The 18084-nt window shown below is 37.1% G+C and overlaps 1 protein-coding gene across 5 annotated transcripts in view; it reads right to left on the bottom strand.

Moving 5' to 3' along the window:
- Positions 1–290: 290 nt before the first annotated feature.
- Positions 291–18084, bottom strand: part of LOC123681983 (androglobin-like) — an 81386-nt gene continuing 63592 nt past the window's right edge. For 3 of the 5 annotated variants that reach the window (XM_045620359.1, XM_045620362.1, XM_045620360.1), the window contains 6 exons: positions 15663–16308; positions 9020–9234; positions 2106–2300; positions 1791–2054; positions 580–737; positions 291–528 (listed from right to left, as the gene is read on the bottom strand). In XM_045620359.1, coding sequence (XP_045476315.1) covers positions 392–528; positions 580–737; positions 1791–2054; positions 2106–2300; positions 9020–9234; positions 15663–16308 — 1615 coding nt within the window. In that variant the 3' untranslated portion in view covers positions 291–391. Of the gene's footprint in view, positions 529–579; positions 738–1790; positions 2055–2104; positions 2301–9019; positions 9235–15662; positions 16309–18084 lie in introns of those variants that run through there. The other 2 variants (XR_006747747.1, XM_045620361.1) reach the window with 2 other exon arrangements.

The following is an 18084-nucleotide window of genomic DNA, read 5'->3' as shown; positions in this document are numbered from 1 at the left end:
AAAAGATCTATGGTTCGTGGACGCATTGACAAAGAATTAGTGGATCAGCTAAACGCAGAAACAAGTTATTGGCGTGAAATTTTAAAAGGGAGGAATCTCTTACTCAATCGGACATTCTAAAGCCATATGTGTCTATTGCTTCGGAATCTTTCTGAGTAGAATGATTTTGGGGTTTGGTTGGATGTTAGAACTGCAACCCCCACCAGCCTCAAAAGTGCCCTCCCTCCTAGGTGCGCTAGTGCTCATTTTCAAATGGATTTGAGTTTAAGGAGTTGAATAATTGGCATTCATAATTGTAACGATAATTATATTTAAGAAACCTCAATAATAAAATGGTTTACCAGAGAACGTAATTGAAGTAAAGTCAGAAAAATAGTTTCATTGCTTTTTCTCATTTCTTGTCTGTTTTAGAAGGTCCTTTTTTATCCTGTTTCGCTGGCCCTGATAATTCCGCCGTCCATTTGTCAATGAAATTCTGCCTCATAACATGATCTTCCTGGAAAATCCTTTCGGAAGCCTTACGGCAATCTAAAAGTGCTCTTTTATATATTTCGGTTAGCTCGAATGTGAGTAATTTACCTGCGTACCATAAGAATACCAATGTCCTTCTTTCATTGCTCTCATTGATCCATAATTCCATATCATATCTTTTCTTCGCCAATAATGTATTGTACTCTTCTATCATTTGCAATCTTTCTTCTCGAGCTACTATGTGATCTTCTTCGGTTTTTATGATTCTGAACAAAGGAAATATAATTTTACCTAATACAATCATCAGATGAAACATTACCAAATATTTAAAAATATTTATAAATCATATTTTATTTATTATATTATATTATTAATTTATCGGGTTCGTCCTATTCCGAGGCAAATATATGCTTTTGTGAGCAATATTAAATTTTTACAGATAGGTAGGTTGAGGTAGGTGTGTAACCAAGTCTCTGAAAATGGTCATTTCTGTATCCAAAACAAAAAGCTTGATGACATCTAAAATACCAATCAGGTGCAAACTTGTTGTATATGATCAGATAACACAGCAAGAGATGAAGTTTACATACTTGGGATAGAACTCTCTGGATATGGTGATGTTGAGTCGAAAGCGAGACAACAAACAAAAAAAGCACTAAGGGCGGCTGGTTCCTTGAATCACAAGATATGAAGAAATAAATATCTGCATATTGATGCTAAGGCACCAATATATAAAACTGTTGTGAGACCTACAATGACATACACAGCAGAAACCAGATATAGCAACAACCAGAAGGGACTTGGAGGTTGGATAAATGGTAATCTGGAATAACTTCCATAAACAAAGAACGAAGTGACAACATAAGACGAACATGTAAAGTGGATAACATCAACGATTGGGTATTAGGCTTAAAGAAGGAGTGAAATGACCATAGCACACCAGCTTTCGAATGCATTTTATTTATATACATATTACTTCTCAAGACTAAAGGTACCGACACACAGCGGTTTAGACCAAGTCGGCCGAATTGGCCTGTACTTTGGCTCTATGAAGCTTCACGTGAATCTCTTATTGGAAGAGGAAGTATAAGAGATGGAGCGATAATCTCACCGTTAATCAAGACTAGGCAGATTATGAAGACTAAGCAGTCACTTATGCAGTAACAAAGTAAGTATCTTGGTCACTTACTGTGCAATTTTATGAAATTCTGTCTGAAAATTAAAATCTGTTTGTCTTTTTATTCGAAGTTATTCAACTATAAAAGTCAAGTTTAATAGCTATTTTATAAAAATTAGGAAACTCATACTGAGAAACTCACTTCCTCCTCAAATCCAAGGGACAAGGACACTGTGGTCTATAATACGGTGTCAGATCAAAGGGAGGCACGTCGGCTTCAGTCCACTTGGGGCAGGTTATACTTCTCGACTCATTCTCATCGTCCTCTTCTCTCAGTGGACCAGAGTTAGTGGTGGTTTCGAATGACATATCGGTCATTCTGCCAATAGAGGCAGTCGGGGTGGGGTTAAGATATTCTTCGGGACATTCACATCCAGGATCGGTGTATTTTCTCAGGTATTTTTGCCTGGAAACTGAAATATTTCAGTTGATTCCTAGCGTCTTTACAGATTACCACCTCAACTCAAAGGATCTGCTATATCTGTCGGCGTCCATCTGGTACCAACTTTTTTTAAGGTTGTATAACTTGTCTTCTTCCGATTTGTCCTTCACCAGGGCCACCTGCGCATTAGACTTTAACGAGTACTGAAGCAAGTACCATGGTTTCTCGATCGATTGAACCTTTTTCAACATGCTCTTCCGAGTATCTTTGCTGAAATAAAAATAACGAGAATTGAAGAAAAAATGATTGACAAATGATTGCCTCCCAAAAAAAAAAGATTTCTTCAACTTTATTTTCAGGCAATATATGTACACTTGGCCAAATCATTAACGCACCAACTTTTGCCTAATTTTTATTAATCAGAAGTTTGAGATATATTTTCGTTACAACTACTTGTCCGATTTCGACGTTCTTTTAATGATAGGTAATTTTCTTCTGAACGTTAGTGTGTAAACCGTATTTGCATAAAAAACCTCTATTTCACAAATACCGGGTGTCGGAATTATAGGCTGTTTTTTCATAAAATTTATAACACTCTGTAGAGAGTAACAGTTACATTATCAAGTTGGAATTAACCTCATCTTTTTTCAACATATCCATTCCTGATTTACTTCATTATCTTTGTTAATATTCGAGAAACGTTATTTGGTCCAGGTATTCCCAAATTGCAATTGGTCTCTGCCTACGCCTTCCAAAGTATTCAAGTTATGTTCCTCTTGTTATCTTCTTTCGAGAATATCCCAGAGATTGTCTATGGGATTTAAATCCGGGCTCCGAGTTGGCCATACCCTGTTAAAGATACCCATAAAAATTTCTCACTCGATCGGAGTGTGGCCTGGCATCATCTTGTATCAACAAAAATCCTTACTCTGTATATGGCTCAAATAGTATTACATGTGGTTTTGAAATCTCCAATATGTACCTTTCAGTTGTACGTTTTCCATTAATGATCACAAGTTTCGTGCGACCAGTCGAAGAAATCAAACAGTCATGTGTCTAACATGAAATATTTCACCAATGCTTCGGTAACTCCAACCTTCCTCAAACAATATTACTATTTGAGAACATTCTTCATGTGCCAGATTTATTGTTTCCCGATCAATATTCGTTAATGAAAGAACCTGCAAAAAATTCAGCACTAGCACTAAGCATTTGAATTTGACAATTACTGGTACCCTTTGTTTTTCCATATCCTGCTACTGAGTTTAGATGTCAAGATACACCCTGCTACTTCTGTGCTGATAATGTAAATTCAATTAAATCATGTCATGCCATGAAATGGTGTTTCTCTTGTAATAAGAAAGATGATTAAAACAAGTTTTTATTACTATTGAGTTTCATTACCAATTAAATTGAAATATTTTAAGGATTTCATTGTGTAACCGTAGTTTCGAACTCATTCTAGTTCATCTTCAGACACTGTGAAGATTTTACAAATTGTACAGAGCATTTATGTAAAACAGGTACAAAAAAGTAGTACTGGGGAAAACCTAGGGAAGAGGATATAAAATTTGATAGATAGCGAACATTTTTGACCGTTATCTTCCAAATTCATTAAATAATCTAGTCTTCCATAACTACATCTATAAATTTATATGGATTAAACTAGATATCAAAATATTTTTAACTAGATTTTGGTCTTTCCAAAATAGTTTCAATAACATATATTCAAAATTGAAAATCCTTAACCTCTATCGGAATTTATTGTTCACCTAAGTATTTTCTGAGTGAAATCATATTAAAAAATTTCAGATGGTTTCCAGTTCAAAAAACAAACGTCCCAATCGTACAAGAAGTTTTGACGAACATGTTTCTTGAACTCTTGCCTAATTTTTGATTATGCGTTAATGTATTGGCGGAGTGTAGTTTATAAACATTTTTTTTATAAGAGTTTATTTATCAGCAAGCAGAATACATCTATGAGCTAATTTTAAGAAAACTATTTCAACATGTCGTGAAGATATTCTCCCCATTAGGAGAATCTCTTAGTAGTCCATCAGGTCAGTTGGCCATTTCCTTTGCAGTCTTCTTGTTTCGTTGACTTGTGTTAAAGGTTGTAAAAGGATATTTGTGTGTACTTCCAGTTTAGACTGATATTTATTGTTTTTATGACATCCTGAACAGAGGGTATTTTCAGATCTTCATGAAGTGTTAGTAACATACCATGGTGTGTTGGCTATCATACGCAGTATCTTAGACTGGCACCTTTGGATGATAGTTATATTTGACTTGCTTGCGCATCCCCAAATTTCAATTCCGTACGTCCAAATTGGAGTTATAATTGTTTTATAAAAAGAATTTCATTTTCTAGAGACAGTTTTGACTTTCTCCCCATAAGCCAATAGATTTCCTTGATTTTAAGTTCAACTTGTTTTCTTTTCTTCTGGTATCTAAGTGGAAACCTAAATACTTGGCTGTTTCTGCTTCTGCTATTGCTTTGCCATTCAGGGCATCGTTCTTTCCTCAAAGTGAAGTCTACCTCTTTTGATTTTATTTCATTCGTTTTTATTTTCCATTTGCTGGCCCAAGATTCTACCATATTAAGATGTTCTTGTACAAGTTTTATTGCTGTTGTGGGATCTTCATGGCATGCCATTATGGTTGTATCGTCTGCAAAAGTTCCAGTTGTTGTGTTGTTAGTTGTTGGCAGATCAGAAGATATAGATTCGAATTTTGTAGAAATTAGTGAAAAGCATAGAAATAATCAGATTACCGAAAGGACACTGCTCTTGTTATAGAAAGCTCAATTTTTCTGTGCTCATCAACAGTTGAAACCATAAAAATATTGGGACTCTTAGATAAAAAAGGTTTTTGACCATTTTCTGTAATTTATTTTAATACAAACCATACAATGTTATATATTTTTGAAATCAGAAAAAATTAAGCTTTCAAAAAATGGCACAGAAATCTAGTGTTCCCATTTGAAAAAACATAACTTTGGGTCATAGTTTCGTAATTAAAGACCTTTTTGAAAAGACGAGCACGCCACTGGATTCTACGTAAAAAAGTGCCTGTATAATGTTTTAATTTCAGAGCTTTATCATCAGTATTAGCGGATATAAATATTTTTCGCTATCGCTATTTTTCCAATTTCCGCTTATAACTCGAAAACAAAAGAAGGTGGCCAAAAATGAATATTACCCTCGTTAGTTTCTCAGAAAAAGAGATCGAGAGCGGGGTATCAGATTTTGTCTATCTCCTCTGGTTTAAAAATTGTAGTGCTAAAACATCGAAATTTGCCCACCCTGTACAGAAGATAGAGGATTGGACCCAATACACTTCCCTGAGGAACCCCGGCTTTAATTGGGTAATTTTGAGATGTTTCCTCGCCTATTTTTGTCCTGAATTCTCGATCCGTAAGATAGGATTTCAAAATACTGAAATACTTTAGAGGAAAAGTAGTTTTGATTTTGGCTGAGTTCAGATGGTCGCGCGTAAACGCGCGATCCACAACCGGGCGACTGAAAATACAAAGGAGTCATACGCACGATGTCGCGCGACCATATGAACATTTGTATATGACTCCTCTGTATCTTATTCGCGCGGTTTGTGGATCGCGCATTTACGCGCGACCATCTGAACTGACCCTTATACAGTAACCAGCATGCCAGACTTTCTGAAAAGCTTGACTTATATCTAAAAATACTGAGGTGCAGTACTGTTTATCTTCGAACGCTTGATTGATGACATTGGTCATTCGGTGAGTTTGTTCAACCGTTGAATGTGCTTGCCTGAATCCAAATTGGTGAGAGGGAATCCATTGGTCATTGGGAATGTCTGTCTCAATCCTGCGCAGTATAATTCTTTCAAGCAATTTTGAGATCGTTGATAATAGGCTTATTGGTCTGTATGATGACACTTCATTTGGCGGCTTACCTGGTTTTAACACCATTATTATTTCAGCTAACTTTAGCAACATATTTCATTCTTATAATTGCATTAAAGATGTAAGTTAATAGTTTCACTGCTATTTCCGGAAGTTCTTTGATCATCTATACCTGGAGCTTTTCGGACGTTCAAATAAGCTATTTCTTGTTTTACTTCATTTAGTGTGAATGCTTCTATTTTGGGTACATTGGGAGGAAAACTGAGAATATATTCTTCGATATCTACGTCAGTTCCTTGGTCATGTGGTGTGAACACCTTGGCAAAGTGCTCTGCAAAAAGATCTGCCTTCTCTTTTTCGCTTCTGGCCCAATTACAGTTTGTGTTTGTTACATTTTTGAGTGGTGCGACTTGTTCAGTTGGTTTTCTTTTTGACTTGATTGGTTTCCATGAAGAGCTGTCATACCTATTCAAGCCAGCTACATATTCGGCAAATGAGTTTTCTTGTAGGTCCCTCAGTTTGTTTTTAAGATCTCTGCTAATCTGGTTGAATATTCTTTTGTCATTTGGGGCATGTGTTATTTGCCATCTTGATCTTGCTCTTCTCTTAAGAGAAATCAATCTTTTAATTTCTATAGGTATTGATTTTGTTGACCCACTCTCTTTCATGGTTGGAGTGCTGTATACAGCTGACTCTTTTAGGATGTTCGTCAACATTTCTAGCGCTTCGTCAACTTCAGATGGAAAGTTGAGCCTCACTGATAGATTAACTTGTTGCTCCAATTTGCTTCGGTAGGTTCCCCAGTTGGTTTTGGAGTTGTGAAGTTTTGATCTGGCCTTCCTGACCAGGGCAAACGTTCCCAATGATGCTATTATTGGGGAGTGATCGGATGACAGATCATAGGACGATTCCACCTCCTTATATGTTGATGATATACCATTAACAATGAAGAAGTCTAGGAGGTCCGGTATTTTGTTTGGGTCACTGGGCCAATATGTTGGTTTTCCGATTGACGAGAAGGCGTAATTTTTGTCCTGTTTTAATTTGGCCAGCTCTCTGCCTTTGGGCGTTATTAGACGGGAGCCCCAAAGAGTATGTTTACTATTGAAGTCTCCACCTACTATGAATTTTGATTCCAGTGTATCGAAGAATTCCTTGAATTGATCGATTTTGATGTTATTTATGTCTAGGTGGACAATATACTGACGAAACTGTTAGATCATAAGTGGCCATTTTAACCTTCACTAATGTGGCTTGAAGATACGTATTTCGGCAATTCATAATGAGTAATCGTCTCTTTTATTATCAATGCAGTTCCGGCGTGGGCTGTGTTATCTGGATGATTGGTGCTGTATGTTTTATAGTGGGGAATTTGGAAGAAGGACCTTTCTGTAAAGTGTGTTTCGCTCACTAAGAGGATATCTCTAGAGTTTAGTTGTAAGAATGTTTGAACTTCATTCTTGTGCTGTATCTGATAAGTCTAGCGAATTTTTTGTGATAAGCGTTGAAAGCATGTTTAGTATCATGCTGTTTTGTTGAACTAAATGTTGAAACATATTTTTGAACTTTGCCAGAAAGGAAGTCAATATGGTAGAATCGTTATCACAGCTTTGTCTCTTGTTAATTCCTTTTAGAGTGTCTGCATAGCTTGGTTTTTGTTGTTCTGTTGTTTGATTCCTAGGCTCTGAATAATGGTTATTTGTTGTTGTTGCTGTCATTATTGGCTGTTGTACGTTTAGTCTGTTGTTCTGGTTATTGGCTCTTGTCAGTATTGCATGATAAAATTCGCATCCCTTATATTTCGCTGGATGGGGTCCATCACATGGGGCACATTTTCCCGGTGTATTGTTACTTTTCTTGCAGTTTTGGGTGCTATGTGCTCCTCCACATTTCACACACACAAATGATCTGTTGCAATAGGTCTTGGTGTGCCCATATTGCTGGCATCTCATACATTGTGGTAAGCTTTCGAAATTTTTTTGGCGGTTCGATCTGCACTACTCTGTTCTGGATTCCACGTACCTTGTATATTTCCTTAATGTTATCTGACGGTTCCAAGTCTACAAAGAATAGGTTCAATGGCTCCTTTGTCACAGCTCTTTCCATTGTGGATGTTCCTCACTTTGTGACCCTGTTTAGATAGTTCATCTTTTATTTCCTCTATATTTGTTGAGAAATGGAGATTTTTAATTACTACTCTGAATGCTCTATATTCTTTCGGTTGATAGGTGTGATGCACTATGTTGTTCTCCTTCATGTGGTGTACCATTTTGCGGTAGTCATCTGGGGTTTGGCAATTTACTTTTATGGTGTTGTCGGCTAGGGTTTGTCTTGTAAAATTCTTCAGCTGCAGTATTTGATTTAAGTTTTTCATCATTTCACTATAGTTTGCCACTCCGTATACGAAGATTGAAGGGGTTTTTTGTATTTTGGTCGTCTGTTCTTTTGATTGGCTTGTACTTCCTTCAAGTTCCTCGATTCATTGACTGAACCTGTTTCTTGTAGGTACTCCCTCATTGTTTGCCGTACTAATCTTTCTTCTCTTGGTTGTTCGCTTCGTAACTTGCCAAGTTATTTTAGTGTTTGAGGCAGGAAATCCATGAAATTCCTCATCACTTGTAGATGACAATCGAAAGTAGCTGCTGTTTTGTGAGGCGGGAGTTTCCCCTGCTTCTTCGTCTTGATTACATTTCAATATCTTTGGAATTCCCAGCTGGTAACATGTTTCGATCTTATCTCCTTTTTTAGTTGTTATCGCCAATCGGCATATGTGGATGTATTTTCAGTTGAAATTTGTTTATTTTCAACCAGATTTTCCGCGGATTGCGGAAATAATTGAAGAAAAACACCTCCCTTGCTTTTGATTAGTTTACAGTGTTTTAAGAACTGTAAGTTTTTCTTCACCAATTTTTTTAAATTCACTTTTGGCACTTTAATCAGCAATTAAACTCCGAAATATCTTCTAACATGTGTACTCACACACACTCCGTGAGCAACTTATAAACATTTAATCGAAAAAATTTGATGAGTTTGGCAACACCGTGAACTCCATTACCTATCAATTTAGGTATCTAAAAATTAAGAATATTGTTTGGGCACTTACGCTGATTTTACTATACTCTTCGAAGAAGACTCTTTTATCACTAACTCCGTTTCTTTATTCGCGTTAATGAAGTACATATCCTCCCTAAGTTTTCTCACTACTTCCCATTCCATTTTAGTCAGAGGCCAAGAGTTGTCCAACACATAGAACTCCAAGCTATACACATGAGGCTCGAACTCTGTGACAGATGACATCTCCATGTTGGTGTCTTTCACCTCGAGTTGGAATTATTTATTCGTTATAAATTTTTGTCATTCATAAGTAAGCAAGTAGAGGAAATTTGTGCAACATAAAAGTGCAGAATAATTTCTGTGAGAACAATGAGAGAAGGAAATGTTGAATCAATAAAATTACTTTCGTACTTGATTGCACCAAATACTGGGTGTTCCTTGATTAAAGGTACAAACAAAAATGAGAGATTCTTTGAATAATTGAAAAAAAGTCCCATAAAAATGGACCAGCAAACGCTTAGTTTTCGAAACTTTGTTTAGAAGACTGAGGAAACATAATTATCGAAAATAATAAAATTGAATGTAAAAAAGAAAACCAAACAACTAGGAGTGATCCAAGATGAAAAACTGAGTTTCACACAGACTTTACAAGAAAATACAAAGCGATTGCTCGGGTGCCTATACTCGTTGTGAAACTAGACGAACAGATTGACTTTAGCGAACAAAGTTAAACGTATCAAGATAAAAGTAATACTGATCATCACATATTCAGAAAACACATGGTATAATGTGGAAAACCCTAAGAAGAAGACCTAACAAGTTGCACTCACAATTTAAAGAGACATGCTATAGAAGCTTCATGTTACGTGAGCAACAGATAAGAGAAGACCTGAGGTTACAAATCTTAGAAAATATTAAGAAAGAGACAGGAAGCACAATCGAAAAGATAGTCGAACAGTGAAGTAAGGAGAATATTGGAAATCCCGCTGAGGAAACCTAATAAAAGGGCACCTTCATTCAAAATTTAAAGAAAACTGCAGGGGTCAGTAAAAAATGAGACAAGAAGCATAAGGAAGAAATTTTAGTTCTTCATAAAAAAAGAGGATCTATGATGACGAATTTGAATATTGCGAGCTTTTTAGTCATGATCTAGTCGGTTTTTCCTACTACTGCGGTAGGTATCTTCAGAGGTTTATGGCTGTAGATTGTAATTCAAATCTGGATATCAAAAGATTCCCCATAATTCAAGAATTTTATTATTATTATTACATTAGATACAGAGTTGAGTATATAACTATAAAACTATTGATAAACAAAAACTTCAATAAAACCCTAACGAGAGAAATAACATCAATGCAATTTGAGAAAAACAAAAAATACTGAAATATCCAACATATGAAAATATAATTAACTTTATTCAAGAACTCTTGACCTCCAGATGTCGAACCTATTCTTGAACACGTTCACCGACGGAGTCATCATGTGTAAGTTGATTCCAACAGGCGAAAACTCGGTTGCTCAGAAAATTTTCACGGCTCTCGTATGGAATCTTTCCCCCGCCAATTTCAGGTTATACCCTCTTAGATGATTGGTGTTCCACTCAAAGAGATGCGATAGATCGGAGCCGAAGAAACCATTCCATGCTCTAAACGTCACAATCATGTCTCTACGGTGCTTATGATCCGCAAATGTGTCGAGACCCATGATACTCAAGCGATCTTGATGAGTAGGTCTCTGCACCCCCGTATGGCAACCGTGTGACACGTCGCTGCAGAAACTCATGGACGCCACACTGGACCAGCAAACTTTCAGGATTGGGCGAATATATGCCTTGTAAAGTGCAGCAACGATATTCGGATGGCCGCCACTAAAAGACTGATGGATTATATAAAGCCGTTGTTTCGCTTTGTTACAAACATGAAGAATGTGAGGACTCCAAAGATGGTCACTACTCACAACAACACCCAGATCGACGTGGCTTAGACACCCATCCAGGGCAACACCATCAATGAATTAAGGTTGTCTCGGATTATTGTTGCCTAAATATAGGACACGACACTTGGGTATATTCAATGGAAGCAACCAGTCAAGACATTACTCAACCAGAAAATCTAGCTCACTCTGCAGAGATCGAGGACACTCTGACCTATTGTACAGTTTTATATCATCTGCGTAAGATGCGGAAGGGGGCTTAACAAAGGCTGTAGATCGGACACATATAAAATGAACAGGAGGAGCCCAAGAACTGATCCCTGTGGTACACCGCTCAGCACTCTTCAAGGAGGATGACATATTACCGACCCTAACAGAAAATGAACGATCTGTTAAGAATGAATCAATGAACTTGAGCAGAGAACCTCGAATACCAAAATGCTCCAATTTATGAAATAGTCTTCTCCATGGTACTCGATCAAATGCTTTTGCGAAGTAAAAATACACCACATCCATCGGAATCCCTGCATCTAACGACTCCAGTCATTCAGGCAAGTCAAAATATTGGTGATAATTGATCTTCCTGGAACGAAGCCATGCTGTTGGGGATGGACTCCCGCAATGCGAACTGAAGCACCTGTTTGGATATTATCCTCTCAAGAACCTTGACCACAACAGAAGTGGACTTATGGGTCTGTGGTTTTCGGCCTTAAGTTTATCGCCCTTTTTGAAATTTGTCGTTACCGTCGATTGTCTCCATGCTGAAGGTAAATAACCCATAGACAGTACACGATTCATAATCGTACACAATGGTTCACTGAGAGCGGTTGAACACGCCCTGAGAAAAGCTGGCGAAAATCCATCAGGACCAGGGGCAGAAGAAACATCCAATCCATGAAGATACTCCTCCAACATGAAATCAGTAACTGTTATGCTCTCCAATGATTCCACTTTTCTGGGACAGTTGATAACTGACATTGAACCATCTGGTTCGGTCATAATGAGGAGAAAAAAGAGTTGGTAAGAATCTCAGCTGACTCAGAACAATTACTCGCTACGGTACCATGCTCATCAACAACTATAGGAATCGAGACTTCACTGTTGAACTTAGATTGTATATACTTGAAAAACTTTGCTTTGTTTTCAAGCCTGGTCAAATTCTGCTCGTTAGTTGTTCTGGATTGTTTAATTACGGCTGAGAGGTATTCGGAAAACTCTCTATGGCGCAAAAATCCTGTGTCGAACGACTCCTACGAAACCTTTGCCAGAGACTCTTCTTTCTGCGAATGTCATCATACAAACTACCAGTGATCCAAGGTTTAGTCTGTTTATCTATTCTCGTTCTAGTTTTTACTTGAAGAATCTGCGTCAAAGTGCGAGAAAACCGATTGCACACCTCCTCAATATCAAGCACCAAATTCCAACCAACGTCAAAAAGCGCAGCATCCACCTTCTCATAATCCACAGATTTTATCACCCTCTTCACATTTTTTGGAAGCCTGGATGCATGTATCTGAATGCTTGTGCCCAACACTACATGATCTGACTTTCCCAAAGGGGGAAGATACTCACTATCTGATATAAGATCCTCGTCATTGGTGAAGAGGAGGTCCGGTGTTGTTGGCTGCTGATTCAGTCTGGATCAAGTAGGCTTATCCACGACCTGAGTCAAACTGGACAACTATAACATCTCCGCGGAAGGGAAGGAAGGGGAACCACCCGATGGCAGCTGAGTTATAGGCCAGTAACGAAAATCTCCAAAGTTAAAGTCGCCAATGATTAACAAGTTCTTTCTTGAATTCGATAGATGATTAAATAGATCTTGATCGTGAACACAACTTCTGGGACGATATATACAGCCCAGAGACAGCTCCAAGTCGTCTGATTTCACAGGTTGTCGATACCAGGGGTAGCAATTGAGTAGTGAGAAATCGTGGATGAGTGTATTACATCGTCACGAACATAAAGGCAAACACCAGCGTGACCAGGCGTTGTAACACTATCGCAACGATATAAGTTATAACCTGGTACCGCAAATTGATGATCAGATATCCTGGGGGGAAGCCATGTTTCCGCAAAAAAAACAAACACAGTGTGATGTACCCAGCTAGGGTAGGTTCGGTCAATCGTAATACAGTTGAAGGAATGGTCAATTAACACTCTGCAGACTCATCAAAGGGTATATTCGCGATAACGGTGAAATTGAGCGAATTTCTTTGAAATGTCGATCTTTCCTCCTGTTTTGCGCCCAGAATCGTCCACACCAGTTACTTTGTTTTTTGTGTTTTTTTGCTTTCTGTTCAGGTAGGTTTGGTGCTTAATTTCGTCGGGGAGCGGGGACTACATAATACAAGCGCATTGCGCTTAGATGAGTTTCCGATCGTCGATGTTGATATCCAGTGTAATGTTATAATTTAGTTGTACATAGGCACCATGTAATTGGAATCAGAATAAATTTGAATTTGAATTTATTTCTTACTCCACACTGAACTGATCACAGATGATATCTCATATGATGTGATTTAGGAGTGTAAGCATCGAAATGAATGAATTACAGAATACTACTGAATAAGATCATTATTACTACTTTATGTATCTAGTGACATGATATATATTTAGTATTTATATTGTATATTCACAACAACCTTGCGAGTTGATAAATACAACACGATCGACAAGGGTGAACATAGTAAATATATTTATATTTTAAGATGGTGTTTGGTTATACGGACCTTGTCGCCTCAAGTATGAAAATATACAGGTTCTTCATACTGATACATACTACAACAGGTTCACGATCACAAACGAGGACAGATAGTTCATCGATCAGATCATCCATCTTGTAACGATGTCTGATAATTCCAATAGGAATGATCAAACTCCGTCTAAAGAATCTTTCATTGTTTTTCGTTGAAATTAATCATTCTTGTATTTTCCGAACATATTGGAATCAATTCATTAATTATTTATCTCCCTAATGAAAAAGTTCACGCCTCATGTTTTCAACCCACAAATATCTCGAATCGCAGGATTGAAATAATATATGAAATTATTGATTTCGGAGTTCTTGCCACCGATCTATTTCCAAATGTAAATTTGGTTCCGCCGAGAGGATTTTCTCGAAAACGAGGGTTTTGAGGATATGAAGAGTCACGTAGATTGGATTCTTTCACCATCCCTCACCCTGAGGTTATAAAAGGGTTAACTGGCCGAAATTGGATTAATTCAGATTGATTGCAAAGTGTAAAAGATTAGGATTCAGATTTTATACCAAAATTCATTCTGGTTTGATTCCGTAGTTTTTTAGTAGTAGTCATTCAGGTTTCAGACATTAGATGGAGTCAGATTTTGCTAGATATTATGATTATTAAGTATTAATTTTTTGGATAAAAAGATCTTAATTTTCAACTTAGCAATTTTGTCCTACTGTAATTGGTAATTGAGCGTTGATAGCTTTAGATTTTATTCTGGGGTCGGTAAACGGTTCTAGCTGACATTTAATTGGTGGGGTAAGAAAACGGTAGTTGTAGACAGTACAATGATCTCAGTAACCGAATAAGTACATATTGATATAGTCTGTGCTTTTCGGATGTACCGTTTTGTTTTATTGTAAATTTGAATCAGTAAATTTATTAATTCTTTTACGTTGTCTGTTACCTGGTTACCGCTAACACCCTAGGTGACACAGGATCCTGCTTTCACGGAGTTACACTGGTTAAGGTTTGCAAATTTCTTCCTAAAATTGGCGCCGTAACGGCCCAGAAGGCAGCGTTACAATCTTCAATATCATCATGCTTAAAAGGAATAATTGGAGTTTAAAAACGAAAAAGTAAACTCGTTGTCATTGTCAGTTGTCTCCAATAGTCCAGTAGACAAAGCAAAAAAGTGGGATCTGCTGGAAAAAATTCCGAACTTAATGAAACTTCTACAGGTTGTTCAAGGGTGTTGTGGGATGACTCTGTCAAGTTATCCAACACGAGGACTCCTAACTTGAGGAGGGCCGAAGAACCACAACATTTTCGGACTTTTCTCGGATTTTGCTCATAACTCCTCTACTAATTAATTTTCGACCAAATCGTTTATCATCAAAGTTGTAGTTGATGAAATTCTTTATAATCTGGTATTCGTTAACTATTTTCCAAACTCAGAACCTAGATACAGCCGATCAATATTAGAAGGATTTTCTCAAGGTCAAAAATTGGCAAAAAACAAAGGTTTTGGCCCTTTAACTATCAATTATCATCGGTTCTATGATAATTATTGTAATTACTCATCAATATCGACATATTGAAAGGGAGGTGGAGGGGAGCTGTAGCTTTTACTGAGAGCCTATGTTTTTGTATAGATATTTCAGTGTTATCGTGGCATGTTACCTTACCTTACTGTAAATTCCTATCAACCCATAATTATTTTGAACCTTAATTATCAAACCAACTAGATAAAATCAAGAAATAAAAACCAAGAATCAATTAAAAATAAGAATAAGAATCACGGTAGTACATACAATAATACAACCAAAGGTATACAATTTATGTACAAAAACGTGTTGGAGCCACCAACAATTTGTTTTCGTAGGTGTCAGGCTGAGGGCTGCTCGAATAGAAGCAGAGAAGTATAGAAGCACAGATCCATATTTTCCGATTTATTATAGTGAGTTATTATAACTCACGCTGTTCGTTAATAGAAACTATTAATTGCTCAAAAGCATTTGAATAATGAATATAATTCAATAAGAGTAGATAAATGAATAAAATTCTTACCTTGCGAGCTGAAATCGATTCCTTTTTGCTAGACGGTCTTTCCATGCTCTTTCTGCTATCGCCTCGAATGTACCTACCCGACGACCTAGGAACCAGCAAAGATTTACTGCTTCTTGTTTTAACCATGTGCGGCGCCATTTCCGACGACGCACTGTACTTCAATAGGATAGATGGTATGATGAACTTCTCGGTGCCGACTATGTCGACGATCGGATTCTGGGTTGTATCCAGAAGCCTGATGTTAAACTTCACATCCTTGAAGGAGCAGGAGAACCTAAACGTGAAAATCACATTCTCCCTCACGAAGATCGAGTGTTTTCCAATCAGTCCCTTGCAGATGGGCACGTAGTGGTCGAAGGCCATTGTGGTGGTCGTCTTGACCTCCTCTATCTCGAAAGCATTTGCAGTGGTCCTTGACGATATTACGGCCAGTTTCCAATTGATCAGCATGACATCCTTGTACCAGGCGAATCCGATTATCGTGTATCCGTAGGTGTTGGGTTTGTAGATGCCAGGAAAAACGCGGTTGCTAAAACGGTAGATTTCCACGCCGGTGTCGTTATCGATTATCCTTAGAGCATAATTTGTTAAGCTGCTGAAGAGCTCGATGGATAAGACGACATCCGTGTGACACCTCAGAATATACCTGATAAAAGAGTATAAGAAGTTATTTTTGGTATAATGTGTTGAAATTATGAATATGAATAACAAAGGCTCAACAAAACCGTTAATAAAGACAATATTCTAGCCATTTTAGGAAAATTACATGCATATAGAAGCTGAAAGTATAATGATGATCTAAGGGACAACTGTCAAATTTCTACATTGGACAAGTAAAAACTACGCAATTAATAAAAATAGAATGATATGCGTTCCAAAAAAGCATTGAAATTGGTGAAATTTATTAAAAAAATTTGCAGTCACAGTTCGCAAAACTAAAAAATTTTGAGTCATCATGAAGCACCTCCTCGTCCGGAGGAATAGTGGAACTGGTGAAAAAAATTGAGCTTTTGGGATGAGTAAGTGATGTGAAGAATCGGAACTGGGTGCGTTGCTCAACAATATTGTTTATGTAGCAGTCTTGGCAAAAACACAGATTTACCGATTCCTCATCGATCTTGCAAATTAGGCATTCCAGAAACGATAACACCGGATTTGGAAGACATTGTTGTGAACGACGTTTATTTTCAACAAGACGGCAATACGTGCCGCCCAAGCAACGTACCAATTTTCAGTGTTCTTTCTTGTAGAGGTGATCACAATTCGCAAGTTAGATCTTTTTACCTTTAGACGCTTCAACAACGTATTGAAATTGTTAACAATCTTTGCTTTTGATTTTGATAACAATGATTCTTCGAGGGTGAAATTGTATGGCACAGGTTTTCATCCAGGCTGTAATGACTTGCCTTTTTTTTCAAAAGTACTGGGAGAAATACTGAAATTGACTAATCAATCAACTTCTTAGTTTCACAATGACTACTATTGAAACCAATAACATCAGCAAACTGAATTAAATCTAAATTTCCGTCAATGACATTTTCAATACCAATCCAAAATCTGCAATTCAAAATATTACTGAATGAGCCATTACCAGCTTAATTTCGATTTTCCATAGCCGCCCGAGATGTCAATAACTCCTGAACGCACTATACAGGGTGTTCTGATTTGTTTCCGACAAACTGAAACGGGTGATAGATCACATCATTTTAAGCAAAAAAGTTTCTATGAACATGGGTCCGGAAATGCTTCGTTTCCGAGATACAGGGTGTTAAAGTTGAAAAAATAATTCGCGTTTTCAATATCTTTCGACTGATTCCAAATAATTGCATGAAAGTTGGTACATAGGGTTTTTTGAGGTGAGAAATTCAAATTTGTGGTCGATTTGGTTGTATTTTCTAGAGGGCGCCACTGGCAATCATTTCGTCCCCTTCAAACCGTAGCAACTTTTCTGTGCTACCCTGTACGTCATTCTGGACTAAAAAAATCGATTCCCCTGACTTTTCTAGTTAAAAAAGGTATAACTCATTTAAGTTGCTAGGGGCAACCGTTTCAGAGAAAAACGCATTTAAAGCTAAATCCATATTTTTGTAATCTTTAAAACATGTAAAAACAAATTTGTAATAATTTTAAATTAAATATTTTTTAGAAGTAACAATTTAGAACAAAACAAAATAACATAATAATTTTTAAAGAAGGTGTTCGAAATGTCCACCGTTCTGTTGAATGCACAAATGACATCTTCGAATGATTGATTGTTTTACATTCAGCAATTCAACAATTGTTGCGGCAATAGATTTAAAATGGCTATACACAATGACAGATTTAAAGTGTGTCATTAATTATAATTATAGTTAACTAAGTCAATAGCTTATCAACAAATACAGGAAAATGGTATTGATTACCAAAGGCCCGAACGAAGCAT

The sequence above is a fragment of the Harmonia axyridis genome, chromosome 6, assembly GCF_914767665.1.
Source record: "Harmonia axyridis chromosome 6, icHarAxyr1.1, whole genome shotgun sequence".
NCBI lineage: Eukaryota > Metazoa > Arthropoda > Insecta > Coleoptera > Coccinellidae > Harmonia > Harmonia axyridis.
Note: the sequence above shows the minus strand (reverse complement) of the source record. Positions and strands in the feature narration are given on the sequence as shown.